We start from the raw sequence: 15,453 nt of genomic DNA, 5'->3' as shown, positions 1-15,453 counted from the left end.
TGTTCTTCATGTCATGTTTACATTATCCAGCAGTAAAAATCTTGGGTGTTTTTCAACTTTAATATCCTGCTAGTAGCATATACTTAATTTTAAATGTGTATTTTCTTCTTTTTAAGCATCAAATAGCATGAGACTCCATTAAGGAAAGATTAGATATTGACTTTAAGATGCTGTTGCTGATGCCAATTTAAGGTGGTCATCTTTTTAACACCATTTCCAACTCATAATGGACAGAAACATTAATGTGATAATAAGGAAAACAAAGAAAGATTTCCTATATATAGAAGCCACCAAAATCCACCTAACTGAAATTATTTTGCTTAGGTACTTTACCTCTGAAATAAGACGTAGTTCTAGTTCATTAGAGGAAAATCGTGAGTTTGCAAGGTGGTGTATGCCCAGAGGCACATGCACCCGGAGGTAGTTTGTTCTAAGCAAGTTTGTTGAGAGTATACCCACTGTTTATGTTGTATTTCCAAAAGAGAAAAGCAGTGCATGAAAGTGAACAGATTGAAGACAGATGCACTCAAATTACAAAGGACCTTTGTGTCACCTGGCTTGCTAAGAGTGCAAGGTAGAAGAGGGGTAAGGGCTTTAGCAGCCTGGATCCAGCACTTTCACGTCTGACGTGGTGCTGGAGTGCTCTCGCTACCTGTGCGAACAGCAACACATTCATGTTCCTCAGCGTAAGTGGAACTTGCTGTATTTGTGCCCGCTGCCTCTTGTCCTTCCTCAGGCTGCCACTGAGAAAGTTGGCTCCATCTTTACTTTCTCCCTTCAGACTGATGCTGAAGAGATCCCCCCTGAGCCTTCTCCAAAATGAGCAGTCCCAGCTCCCCCAGCCTCTCCTCATATGAGAGGTGCTTCGGTCCGTCATCATCTCAGTGACCCTGGGCTGCCAGTGAGTCTGTGTCTCGTACTGGGGGGCCCAGACCTGGACCCAGCGCTCCAGGTGCGACCTCCCAGGGGCTGAGCGGGCGAGAAGGATCCTGTCCCCCAGCCTGTGGCATCGTTCTTCCTCACGCAGCCTGGGGAGCTCTTGCCCTTCCTGCACCAAGGGCCTCCCGGCTACCCTGCACCCGGCTTCACCACCAGGCCCAGGCCCCTCAGGACCTTCTGGCAAAGCTGCTCTCCAGCCTGTCTGCCCACAGCCCCTGCTTTAGCTTCCCCAGTGCACGCGCTGTACTTCCCTTTATTGAATGTCATTGTCAGGGTTGGTTAGTAAACCCGTGGGGATTCATCATCCTTTCCCAGCTGAAAAATTGTCTCTTTCGTATATGTTCATCTGGGAACTGTTCTCTGCTACTGGCCATCCCCTGGTGGTGTCCTCTCTGTATTTTATTGTATTAATGGCAAATTTTCAGATGGAGACCAAAACCATAACAAGTGTGGATGCAATGTAGGCTTATACAGTAACTAAAAATGTTCTTCTGTTCGTTTTTCCATTTTTCTTCTGGTAATCTCTTTATATATATATATATATATATATATATATTTCCTATTTACTAAGTACTGAGCTCAGGTTTTCACTATACTGTCTATAGGAAATCCTATGTTTTCTTACAGAATAAGCATAAGTAATTTATCACTTTGTGTGTGTACACACAGCTGAGTATTTTCTCAGTGTTAACATTGAACTTCCCTTGCTGCTCTGTCACCCAAGAGTATGGTGCAATTCTTTGTGATTAATTTTAATATGCTTTAGATTTTATTTCCCTGAGTTTTTGGTGGGATTCACCTGGTATTTTTCTGAAAGATTTTCACTTGTTTGGTTTTTAATCTTTTTTCCCCTCTTTTTCTATGTTTTTTTTTCTTTCTTTCTTAAGAGTCCAGTTTTTCTATTTGCCATATAAGTGTGGTTGTAGCTCATCTTGGACATATGAAAAAGTCAGATTTTGCAGCACAAGGACCCCACAGTAATAGCTTTAATATTTTTTTCTTCAAATAGATCCTGTCAGGAAATTACTTTCTCAAAATTCGTCTCAGATTTCTTGTAGAAATGTTTCAAAAATGACAGTATTTTTTGTAGGAGCTGTTTGTGCGTAGTACTACTTTTTATACAGGCATTTTCTCTCTCTCTCTCTCTTTTTTTTTTTTTTTTCCTTTAAAGTGCCGTTGTTCACTATTGCTTTGTGCACAGAGAAACAGGGAAGAAATTTTAATAATTTCAAGAAGTATTATCTGACATAGTACCACATTGCCAAATTTCCTGTCATATGAGTTGATAACTTACGCTCTTTTTTTTGTCTTGGACATCCCTGCAAATCCTCACACCATCATATTCTCGCTCAAATGGCTAAGTCTTAATACAGGTTGTATTTAGATCCTGCCAGCTCTTTCTGTATAATACCTTCAAAATTCCTCATCCAGTATGGCCACAGCCACAACTTTCATCCAGGTTATCATTATTTTATTTCCCAATTGCTTCGTTTCTTTGGTTTCATTGCCTTTTCGGATCTATTTAAGGTATTGCTGTGAATTTTTTTCTTGTTTCTGAGGTTTTCATCATGCCCCCGTGTTCTTGGCCTGCTTCCCTTCAGTAACAAGATACTGATCCCACCTCCAGCTGCCAGCGCTGCTAACCGCGACCACCCCCTCTTCTCACGTTCCCCCATGCTGTAAACACTGTAAAACTCTAAACTAAACCCCTATTACTCCCTTCAATGCAGGGCAGTGTCCCAGTGTATGTTTTTAAATGCATGTTACAGATTGGAGTTAACAGAAGTTTGAAGCAGTGTATCAGTGCTATAAAGTGTATGATCTAAAGCTTTGTTGGAATCCAGGGCTCTGAGGCACAATAAAATAATGATAAGTGGAGTATTTGACACATGTGTTCTTATCATCTTAATAAGTCCACATTTGTTTCCTGAAGCTTGTAAAACCATTGGCAGTTATACAAAATACAGTAATAAAATCAGTTGAATGGTGCCCATAACTTGCATCGTTCTGGAACGTGGCTGCGCAAGGAATGCCTCTGCGGGCCAGGCCTCTGAAGCTGTTCTGGATCAGTGCTCCAAAAGTGAACCGGTTCATCCCTAGAAAGTTCACTACCAGGTTTTGGGGCTTGTTCGTTTGTTTGTTTTTCCATGTAAGTATTGCTGAGTTTTACAGAACTTGTGGATTTATTCCATAGTCTTTGTTTCTGGTACCAGGCTATTTTGTTTTGCTCTACATTTGTCAGCTATAATAGCTGTAATAAGGCCTGGAGAGAACTTTCTTCATTCAAATGTTTAAGATAATTAAAATAAGATTACAATTACCTAAGCAAGATAACACGGGATCATTTTGTCTAGCTGTTAGAGCTCTTATACCTGTTTGCTTTCAGAATCTGTGCAAAGAATGATCTCCGTTGATACCAGCAACTGGTTTTCATTCTTGTCCATCCCACTGCCACCTGTGTAATTTGCTTTCTGCAAGCTTTTTGGCCCAGGTCAGCTTGCCTAGCTTGTTTTGGGTGGTGTGGGAGGTGGTTGTTCCTGTTTGAAGTTACCTTGAAGTTTCAAATACTTCTAATTACTTATTGACTAACTGATCGGTTACTAGTCTGCTGAACGCAGGTTTTTAAATTATTATTACATTAATTTATTATTGTTACGTTTAATTAAACATAGTTCTATTTAAGTATTTTTAGTTGTTCTTTGGATTCCATCAATTTATGGAACATTAAAGAGTCCATCTTCCAAAACAAAAAAACAACAGCAAGAAAGAGTAGTTAAGATCTTACTGTTCAGTCTGTTTTGCATGAGCAGCCTGGAAAGTTTTTTAATTTAAATTTACCAGCAGGTAGGTGAAGACAGTCATGCACTTTCTGGAAATGGGCATTGATTTTTATTTTTAAAGTTTTAAAAATGGTCATTGCTCTGTACCTTTGGATTAAAAAGAATAATAAGAGCAAAAAATCACAAATGAAATGTTTACGAGCTTTATATAGGTGTGCACCTCATACCTCTATTTTTAATTAAAATATAACATTAAAATGGTTTTACTACTAAAATTAGCATTTAAATTTGGAATTTTAATCATATTGGCTGGATTATACAGCGCACCTAGTGATCACTGTTAAGATTTGGGACTAGGTTACCATTTAAGAGCGAAGTGCTCTAAGATTCCTGTGCTTTTGTGGGCTGTCTGAAAAACCCAGTGTCCAAAAGCTGACCTGGCGATCGAGTTGCTTTCGAGACGGGGCCTCAGATTCTCCACCCCTTTAAAGTGACACACTGCCTGTATTTTGTAGTGTTTTTTACCTTTTTGGTCTCACGTAACCCCACCATTCCCAAACAGTCTTTAAGGAGCAGTTGTGGTCCTTTTCTGCTCAAGTATAGCCTTGGTAGTGATGTCAGCTAGCACATCAGTTCTTACTTCTGTATCCCTTATCCAAAGTAAATCCAGCTTTACATTATGCCTTGATATTGCCTTACGAACCAGCCTAATTCACATCTGCCTAGAAAGTCTGAAGGCAACTTGACATGAGCTATCTGTGAGGACATATTATTTGCAAATTCTACAATATACTCTGATTTTTACTTTAGAAGTATGGTCAGCATGCCATACTGACCAAATTATGCAAAAGGAAATATTAACCAGAAAGTTTAGCAGCAGAAGGCAGATATAGTCGTGCTGTGTGTTGCTTTCCTGGTTAGAGCAGTAGAGACAGGAGGGTTACAGGAAAGACTGTTCAGTTACAACCTTCTTCGATGCCAACATGTTTAAAGGGATTGACTGATGATCAGGAAAGAGGGTCACAATACAGCCTTATCCTTAGGACTGGTTTGTGGACACACGTGGTTTTATGTGCTGCCAAACTTTATTTTTAATCACATAGTTGTTCAGATTTTTGTATATTTGTATTTCTGTGAAGAAGTAAAGGTTGTGGAATATAGCTTATTTTTCTACAGCCTTCAGAAATGTAAATGGATAATATCTAGAGTGTGAATCACTGCTGCTTAATCTTAACTCTGTCTTAAAGTTTTTGGCAGACAGTTTGAATTATTAAACATTTTGAGATGTAAGGTAAAATGGTTAAAACAGTTAAGTATTACTCATTTCTTTATGATCAAAAATACACCTTACCAAGTAAAACTCCTGATGAACCTTACATTATTTTATCACTGAGTATAGAAGCGATGGTGTGCAGTGACATGATGCTTCTAGCATGTCGCTCTGTGTAAGTGACAGTCCGAATTGGCACAATTCCACACTGATACCGTGCGTGGAGAGTAATTGCTGCGCCAAGCTTCACTCCTTTGTCAAAAACCTTGCAGTGGTGTTAAATATTAGCTGGTGTAACTAGGTTCTTGAATTTAGAGGGACTTGCACCATGTCGTAACTGCAACAAACATTTTCCGAGCAAAGTTTGCAAACTAGAACAGTTACTATCATGCTCATCCTCCATCCTTATGCCTTGTCTTTTGTTGCTGTAATTATTTTTGAAGTCTCATAAATGCCATGTACAATCTATTAACCAAACAAAAAAATGCAACAAAATGTAAAATTCTGAGAAAAACTGGTACATTTCAATAAGATTTGACTGCTTTTTATTGAGTAGATTGAGAGACTTATTTAGTTTATTAAAACTTGAGACAAAAATACAGTTTTGCAGGTAGTAATACTAAGGTCAGCATGCATTAATTGCCTTACCAGCACAAGTAGTAGATGGGAACTACGGAGGTGAATCAAATGTTAGTAATTTCCTAACTTATTTACCTGTAATTTCAATAATGAAGTCAGCTGAGGATCATAGAAGTCCCTTTTTGTTTTTCCTAATCATATTTTAATTTGTTAAACAGCATTTAGACTTTTATATTTAAGAAATAGTAATTAAAGTTAGAAAACACAGACTGGGGTCTGACTTCTCAATAAATTCAAAATTGGCACATAAGAATTCTGGGGGCATCTTTTGTTTTCATGCTTTTTCAAGCAAGTGGCTTGTTAAGCTGGGTATTTTTCCTCTGGGGAGGGATGCTCGATGGTTCGTTTTTAATAAATCATCCTTAATTAGCGAAGATCTGAAACCTTGGAATTATGATAAGTGCCTTTTATTTCAAAAGGACGCTTTTAAAGACACAACAGAGTCTGTTGATTTAAAAACAAAACAAAAGAAAGAGGTTAACCCTTCCTGTGCCTTTGCTGTGTGCCGTGTCTCCGCTGCAGCGCGGTTGGGACCTTTGCTCGAGCACTGGACTGCAGTAGCTCCGTCAGGCAACCCAGTTTACACATGAGTGCGGCTGCTGCTTCCCGAGACATCACACTGGTGAGTGGCTTGTTAAAAATTATCCTGCAAAGCTTTTTCTTCTTTTTTTTCCCCTCCATCTAGGAATTCAATAAAATCTACTACTCCTCAATCTCTGTTCTCCAGAGGACTGCTTTTCCCTGGTTACCTGCTTGCAAGACATCTGTTTGTATAGTAGATAATCCTTTGGGTTTTTATAAGGCTGTTAATGCTGCCCTTTGGGATCACGCTGTAAATCGATTGACTTCAACAGAAATACTTGTATAATATCCTCAAATGTGACAATTCTCACAGTAGCAATGTGGATAATATATGTTGTATAAAGTTTCATTCAATATAATTGATCAATAGTGTGATTTAAAGTGTATTTAAAGCGTATAACACTGAGCATTCTCTAGATAATATCATATTATAAATATTTGTGAGTCTGTAAATTTTGTGAAGAGTATGAGCCATCAGACTTCATAAGCAACCTTTAGAAGAGTACTTTGCTTAGGATGTCCTTAGGATGTTGAACTACTAATTATATTAGTATCTTCTAGAGACAGTTAAAATATGTGTGTGTGTGTGTGTGTGTGTGTGTATATATATATATAAAAATATATAGAAGTTACAGAGCAAAGGAGAGGCCAGGAAAATTAGCAAGAGCAAAGTCTTAGTGTTGGTTAGAATCAAATTTGATTTTGCTTTACCAGAGAAAGGAGTTTATTATTTTAAGTGTTCTATACAAAATTACGTAATAGTGAAGAGTCATGTGGAGCTGTTATTCATCAAATATTACAAGTATTCATCAAATATTACAAATATTGCGAGTTTTGCAACTAGGGGGTGTTCGGTGAAGCTAACAAATCAGATTAAAATCAGTAAGATACCACTTTACTTGGTGGGTAGAGAACCGAGTGGAATTCTGGAATACAGTGCTGTAAGGACTGGCAATACCAGCAGGTTAAAAAGGAGGTTAAAAACGTTGCGGGCAGAAGCTGCCGTCAGCCGTTCCCACGTCCCAAGGGCTGCGGTTGCTGCGGAGTGAGGTGGAACCAACGCCGGGATGTGCTGAGACTTGCATGTCCTCTCCCAGGATCACCTCCCGGCGCAGCTGTCGGAGGCAGGACATTTGCCTAGAATCGCTGCTCTGACCCGCTAGGGCAGTTTTTGTAATTTAGGTGAAATATGTTCATTGGTATGATGAGAAAAATACTTAACTTCTGGCACTTTAGAGAGCGCTTCTGGGCTATTAAACAGGAAACTGACTCACAGGAACTGACAGCAGCCTGGACAGCTGTAGTGTGATAAAGAAAGTGGCAAGTGTAATGTTTTCAGTAGTGCTCGAGATAGTATTTTACATTCAAAATATGCTTTTTCTGTTTCGCACTCCGTGATATGACCTTAGTGACATGATTCCATTCACATTAAATATTTTATACTTTTTTTTCCCATCTAAATAGTTCTGCAGTTTCACATTTTTCATTTTATTTAAATTTCATTAGATTGAGAATTTCTAATAATACCCATAGAATGCATGTCTTTCTTATAGTATTCAGTGATTAATATAATAGATTTATCCTTATAGCGATTTCTTTTTGTTTGAAAGTATGTGTGCAGTGCTGCTAATAAAGGGATACATTTAGTGCTTGAGTGCCATATAAATGTTTCTGCCTTGCAAATGATCCATTAAGTTCCATTACACTTAATGAAAGGCATATCTTAAAATGAGGCACCAGAGGAGCCATCCCAGGTTTAATTATTGCGTCTGTTCTTTCTCATTTTCCTGCCCCCTCAGCTTTTTAAAGCCTTTCTCTTTTGCTCCTTGGAAATGTACTCCGTTCTAAGTTAAGAAAAGACATATTTGTCTTCATAGTAGTTCTTCTTTCAGGTACTTGTTAATTGGGAGTGTATTTTGAGCAGCACTTAGTACAGAAATTTGCAGTAATGCTTTGGAGGTGCTGTAACACCAAGAACAGTGGTGGTTCAGGTAGGTGACTGTAAACAGACTAATACAAAAAAGTGAACGGGATATAAACATGGGTAAATTGAAAGTGAATGTTCACACTAAGCCTAAGCAAGGAGGTTACTATGAGATTTCCTTATCCCAGAGATATGAGACAAGACAGGAAGCTCTCGAGTCGCCTAGAATATCCTCCTGAAGGACGTGAAGCTGCGTGGGCTTCCTCCTTAGACGGTGGAGGTGGCCGTAACGTCTCGAAGCAGCGCAGGATTTCATGCTCTTTTCCTCTTACCGTGGTGAAGATTTGTGAGATGTAGAGCTTCCTGAAACACGTTTCTCATCTTCTCAGGCCCAATGGCCCATTTTATAAGGAAGCTGGGGAAGAAAGACCTGGAAAGACTTACTGGGACGGGATTGTTGCTGTCAACCTCCTTACGGAACAGGGGGCTCGTTCGGAAGAGCCTGTGCTATTCTGCACGACGGAAGGCAGTTTTATTCCCTGGTGTCTCTTGAAAATAAACAATATAAACAGTCCGTTGAGTTTTATATAGCAAAACTTTCTAATGAATTGCGTAAGACTTCATTATAGGTAGTCCCTGCTGCAAACATGTTTAAAATATTATAGCATGCAGGCTGCTGAAATGGTGGCTTGTTTCTGAACCACATGCTCCAGTTGTTTGCAGGGTACCCTGTCACTCCCTGTCTCCCCAGATCCAGGCTGCCTTCCCACCTGCTTAGGCTCCCAGTTAAGTTCCCCCTGCCAGCCTGGCTAATCCCTTCCCGCTGGCACTTGCTCCGGGCAAGCTCTCCTAGGGAAGGATCATTCTCCAGGATCCGCTTTGGAGCTCTGACAGCTCCTCCCAGCTGCTCCTCATGCACCACCAGCAGTTTCTTGTGGTCCTCAGGTACTTGGGAAAAGCCAATAAGCAGGATATGCTCCAGGACTTTTCATCTTGGGCTCCAGTCCTGTCTTCAGGCTGCCCTGGCTTTTGCTAGCAGAGTTTATGTGCTGCAGTGTGGGGATCCAAAAGTGGGGGCTGACAAAGCTGCAGAAAGCAAAGATGGTTACTGCAGGAGCTTGTCCGTGATCTTCTGTTGCAGGCAGCCCAGTGAAGGCAGGATCGTTGCTTCTGTGTGTCTCTCTTTGTGTAACAAAAGAGGACTTATGAAAGTTGATGTTTATTATAGATGCCAAAATGAATGTAGAGCAAGAGCATAATCCTGATTTATTTGCTTCTGCTCATGATTTTAAGAAAATTGGTTATCAGTGATATTCAGAATAGACCTGAATTTAACAGCTGCTTGGAAAGTGCTCAGTCTTTGCCATTTTTCCATAAACGGTGAGGTTTAAACCATGGTAATGCATATGCTGTAAGTGTTTGATCTTTAGGCCTGGCTTACACACAGACTGGCAGATAAGTAATAAATCAGTAATTTATTTTATGTTCCCTAATCTGAAGATTATGTATTTTAGGCATCATTACATAGTATCTGCATATTAGAGTTTCTCTTTAAGAATGGTTCTGTCTCAAGGCTTATCAATCTATCTTGAACCCCATGTGAAACGCCCCGTTGTAGGATCAAGGCAACATTACTTCTTGCAGATGAAACAGGTCAGATCCTGTCCCTGGTAGCTCTCCAAGAAGGGTATCAAAGGCTGAAGAAAGACCTTAGCCACAGGAGGCTACTGTAGGAGGTACTCATAGGAGATAGCAGTAGATGAAGAGAATGTATCATTTGTGATGCATTTATACTCAGAAGCTCAACTGGAACCGCTCTCCAAGTGCTATAGTGACACACTATAGGTGCGGGACCCTTCCCACCCTGACAGGTTTGGCCACACGGGTCAGAGCCTGATGTTTCGTGGCTGTGTGTTTTGCAGACGGATTGTGGTTCATGCTTCTGACATCTCCTTCAGCACAACAGGTTGAGGGTCTCTAATAGGGGCTTTTCTAAGGAGCAGGAAGCTTCTTAGATGTTGCTCATCTTCCCTGCGGGTGGTGTTAGCTACTTACTTGTCACATTCCCCGTCATTTGCTGGTGATGGGAGTGTTCAGAGATGGCTCTAAACAGGGGGAGTGAAGAATGCTGTCACCTGCCTGTTTGCCGATTTTTTTTTAATTAAAAAAAAAAAAAAACAGAAACTTTGTTAGTCATCTGCAGAAGCAGTGTTTGGCAGGGGCAAAACCCTTGTTTGTTTTTTAGCGTGATGATAGTCAAAAGAGTAAATAAGAGTAAATGATGATTTCCTTCCCCAACAATGAAAATAGGCATGCATCTAGGTGCTCAGTATTTAGCTACTGTTTAGAACTGCTGGTAATTGAAAATGTCTCCTCAGCCTGTCATCAGACAGTGTGCCATTTACTTGAAACCTACCCACAAAAGTTTCTCTACAAATATTTGCTAGTAATTTGCAGGAACTAATTAACTGTTGTCATTTTAGATAAACATTTTATTAAATTACTTTCTTTGCTAATTTAAGTAATAGAAAAATATAGATTTTCCTTACATTTCATTACAGCAAATGCATCACATCAGCATAGATTCTAAATGTAGCATTAGCTAAACCTTATTGCACGGCATACAGCAAATAACACATTGCATTTGCACAGATTGAAACTGGCTGCTCTCTGATTCAGCAAGTTTTCTGACTGTGCCCTTCCCTGTGCTAGTTTCACGCGATGGACACCTTGCACAAGCACAACTACGACCTGAGCAGCGCCATCAGCGTCCTCGTGCCGCTCGGGGGGCCTGTTCTGTGCCGAGATGAAATGGAAGAGTGGTCAGCATCAGAGGCGAGTTTATTTGAAGAAGCACTGGAGAAGTACGGGAAGGACTTCAATGACATTCGACAAGACTTTGTGAGTACTGGGCTGGAGGGCTTTGGAGCTATGGGAGTTTTGGATGCATGAGCATAAGAGTGCTCTGTATGTTTGAAAGAGGAGAAATCAATGCATTTCATATATGCAACTAACATATATATGCCCCTGCGTATATATATGTGTATATATATATATGTATATGTATATGTATCCACACATATATACAAACATAAATATAATTCAGATGAAAGTGAATATTTTTTCTTGTCCAGTGCCATTTTTCAGAAAGATGTTGGCAGAAGATAATCAGGTGATAGGGTGCCTAGTATCCTAAATTCGTAGAAGATTCTGAAATTCCAGGAACTTTTCAGAACTTTTCCGTGAGCTCCATTGATATTCATTATCAGTTCCACAGCTTGCTCCCTTGAGTGCTTTTGGAAACTCTGGGGTTTCCTTCTATGATTAGGAGAGACAAATCCATATTCAGATAGCTTTCAAAGTGCACTACAGGGAGTTCATTTGTTATTAAGGCACTTCTGAAAAGTAAAGGAGATGTTTTCCAATATCTTCTAACCATACTGGGTTTGATACTGAAGTATCAGACTTTACAAAGCTTTAATTTGCTGAAATCTAATGTGAAGTAATGAAATGAAATCAAATTTTAATCACCTATTCCTGGGATTTTCAGCAGTTTGTTGGTGAATTTGTTACGTGTTTTCTGCAGAGTCTTCGTTTCTCTTAATGAAATAGACTTAGAGTGTACAGGTTTTTGTGAAGATTTTTTTTGCTTCCCTCTGAAAGTTCAGCTCCTTTGCAGATTGCAGTCCATGTTGTATTAGCGTTAGCACTGGGTGGTGGTGTTCAGTCTTTGAGAGGAAAATCACACTGATTGAGAAGCTGCGTGATACAGGTACCTGATGTAGGGCTGTGGAAGTCCTTCCAAAAAGGCACGTGGGACACTGGGAAGAAGTTTAGCACTGAGGGTTGGTGATAGATGTCTTTGCTTTTGTAATTCTGAAATGCAACAGACATAACTGAGTCAAGGTGGGAAGGGAAGGCTATTGTTTTTCTGAAGAACTGACATTTTTAACAGGTGTGATACCTGTGTGTTTCATTGTGATATTCCTAAAGGAGAATATGTATGCATAAAGGTGACAATTGCTTCATGGATAGCTCTGCTTTAGATCAGGAAAATATCAGTGTATGCGTGTATTTTATATATTCCCACTTGTTATGGGCCGTTGTAAAGGTATAGACCTTTAAGAATAGACATGTAGTTAAAACTAATCATTTAAAATAACTCTTTTGAGATTTGGATCATGCGTATGTGAACAAGTTCCCGCAAGGTGAGGTGGGTGTGAATTTATAGCACTTAAGCTACAATTATCTGTGAGAATACTTTTATGCTGTAGCAAATGCAATGTGTTCTACTTTTCCCTGACTAGTCACTGTAAAGCAAGTTACCTTTATATTTATTGTAAAAGCAGCCAGTGAGCTAGTAGCATATCTGTTAACTTGGTTAACTGTCTGCTTGCCTTTAGTTTCATCATTAAGCACTCTTTGGATGCATATCTTTTGAGTAAGAGATAAAAACACGTTGGCGTCAGAGCTGAAGTTTGAGTCTAAGCAGGCAGCGCGATGGTGCCAGAGCACAGGCAGGTTTTTGGGCTGGATGGCAGAAGGTGATTGGTAGCAATATGCTAAAGCAGCAGACCTGGGTAACCCCTACTCGAGCCATTATGGTACAAGGACTGCGCTTTCAAAATGATCCCGGGCTCGCAGGATGCGCGAACAGCGGTCACAGCCCGCTCATCACGGCTCCCTGCAGGGCAGGCTCATCTCCTTTTCCAGCAACTGACAATAACTGGCACTGTTTGACGTTCAAAGTGCAACTCGAGCGCTGAGGTATAAACATTAAATATTAGTAAGCAAGATAATTACCATAAATTAAATGGTGTAAAGGAGTTTACCTTTTTTAATAGACAGGAGAGGCTTGCCTATTATCAAATTACAGTCCAGCCTTTGAACATTCATTTTCATCTGCTGTTGACTCATCAACTGCTATAGGAACTCATTTACTGAGGTGAGAACCTATGTAAATTCTAATGAACCTTAACTTTTAAAGTTAATTGAATTGACTTGAGTTACTTTACATTCCAGGGTAATAGAATGGGAAGAGAATGAACATTTTTTGCACTCTAAAGGAATCTGTTTTCCTCATTCTTAGGGACAGTTGTTGTGGTCTCTTCTGTATTGCTTGTTAAATTGTTAGTTTTTCATTATCACTGTTTTTCACAGATTTCTAGCTTTCACATAGCAGATATGCCAGGAAGGACCTTGGGAATTGGACTCAAGCCACTTAAGTAACGCAGGAACAAGATTCCAACTTCACAAAACTATGGAAACATGCTTTAAAGTTAATTTATGTACATTTTTAAATGCTTTTAAATCCTAAGTTTTTCATACTGGACTGACCTGAGTGATCCATTTTTACCCTGCAGAAATTATTGAAATTGAAAATTGTTGCTTTGTGTTTTTGTATGGCAGATACCTTGTTGTTAGCTTCCTCCTACAAAATGCCATGACATGATTACCATGTCCTTTGTATTCCTTTCAGCTGTTAAACAGAATTTGATACTGAGAGTACATCATTCTGTGGCTGTTTACAGCTTCTGTGGCCATTAAGGACAACCTCTGGAAAATTCCTGTGCCTCTACAGGGTTTTATCATTTAGGAGTGTAGGTAAACACTTAGGATATTCATAGTCAGCGTGTCAAAACAAAATTTCTGAGTTGTGGATCAAACTCTAAAAGGATGAGGGTTGAGGGATGAGGGTCAAAACACCTTAAATTTCTGTTATTGACTGCAATTGCCTACTGAGTGTTAGTGCTGCCACAATCAAAATTAACTTTAAGAAACTATTAAGACAAGTATTTTCTGGAGATACTGCCAGTACATTCATGGTATTAATGTATTAATAGGAAGTTTATGCATTTGCTAAGTTGCTGTTTGGTGTGGTTAAGTTAGATTAAATGCACATGGACAAAGCTACTCTGATTTAGACCAGAGTTTTGCCCACTGTGGTGCTTTACCTCAGAAGTGAACAGGTGATCCTGGATGTTCATCCCAGCTCCTCAAAGGCAGAGGTCGAAGAAAATCTCAGTTCCACCGAGTCTCTGCCAAACAAGCAGGAGCAGCCCGTGGGCTCCCGCGTGCGAGGAGAGGCGGCTCCTCCTTCCGTTGCCTTAAGGAGCTTCCATAAAGGCTCAGGAGCCTGCCCAAGCTTGGGGCACGCAGAAAGCCCCAGCGCGGGCTCAGCAGGGTTTCCACGTCTCTAGATTTCTGGGACTTTCCAGCTTTACCTCTGGAAAGCAAAAAAATACTGGTGTTCATGCATGATTCTGTAAAATACTGGATTTGAAATAGTGACATGTTTTCAGGCTGTGAAGAAAAATTGCGTGAATTCTGCAGGAAAATAAGTAATTTAAATGGCTGAGATAATCGTGCAATGGACTAGGTAATTCTATAACAATTACAAATGGCTGCTTAATGGTTCGTTTTCTCCCCTACACTTAGGCTTACACGTCTTTAGTTTTCCGATGAAAAGCTGCACAGAAACTTGCAAACCAGATTGTTATAGTTGTAGTAGTAATAATAATAATAAAAAAAAGATCAGAAAGTTTCTGGAAGATCAGCTGTGTTATATGAGCCTTGCAGTTTTTATGGGACTTGAAGAACTTGTGAATTAAGTGCTGTGACTAATGTATTTTTAAGCGTAAAATTATCATGAGACTCCAACAGATTCCTGTCAAGATGATTTATTTTAGTCGTGAATGTTGTTCTCCATCTGATACGTTTTATAATAGATATGCTTTCTGTGTTTCCAATTACGTGAGTTATCATTTAGTTTAAGCATAAGATTTACATATCCAAATCCAAACAATAATTACTGCATACAATATCGCTTTAATCTTGCATTTTTGTTATCCATAAAGAAGGTTTCTGTATTTTTAGAAGTATTTTTATATGTATATTTATCTTAACATAGGATATTCTAATAGATATATATGATATTCTTATATATATATATATATGAATATATCACTTTCCAATATTTGTATATCATATATATGATTTTTTATATATATTTAATAAGATGTGGACATTGCAATTTCATGGAACCCTTTTAATTTGTATTGAATATTTTTCAGCTCCCTTGGAAGTCGCTGACTAGCATCATTGAATATTATTACATGTGGAAAACCACTGACAGATATGTGCAGCAGGTAATTTAATATTTATTTCAACATGAACAAGACTGCCATATTCTTAAAAATGAGGGAGCAAAAACCAGTTAATACATAAAAATTTGTGTGTGGTCATCTTCAAGACATGATGTTGGAGGCCTACGTTAATACTCTTGGCTATAGACCAATAGATCTGTGTGTCCACAGGAT

At 39.3% G+C, this 15,453-nt stretch overlaps 1 protein-coding gene across 2 annotated transcripts in view; it reads left to right on the top strand.

Moving 5' to 3' along the window:
- The window catches only part of MTA3 (metastasis associated 1 family member 3), a 120,078-nt gene that overhangs the window by 46,476 nt on the left and 58,149 nt on the right, over nt 1-15,453 (top strand). For both annotated transcript variants that reach the window (XM_088527407.1, XM_088527409.1), the window contains exons 8-10: nt 6,151-6,250; nt 10,847-11,035; nt 15,208-15,282. In XM_088527407.1, coding sequence (XP_088383533.1) covers nt 6,151-6,250; nt 10,847-11,035; nt 15,208-15,282 — 364 coding nt within the window. The remainder of the gene's footprint in view (nt 1-6,150; nt 6,251-10,846; nt 11,036-15,207; nt 15,283-15,453) is intronic.

Source organism: Tinamus guttatus, unplaced genomic scaffold (assembly GCF_059628265.1).
Source record: "Tinamus guttatus ecotype Peru unplaced genomic scaffold, ASM5962826v1 Tinamus_guttatus_pri_ptg000286l, whole genome shotgun sequence".
Classification (NCBI taxonomy): Eukaryota; Metazoa; Chordata; class Aves; order Tinamiformes; family Tinamidae; genus Tinamus; species Tinamus guttatus.
The sequence above is the reverse complement of the archived record's forward strand: the minus strand, read 5'-3'. Positions and strand labels throughout refer to the sequence as shown.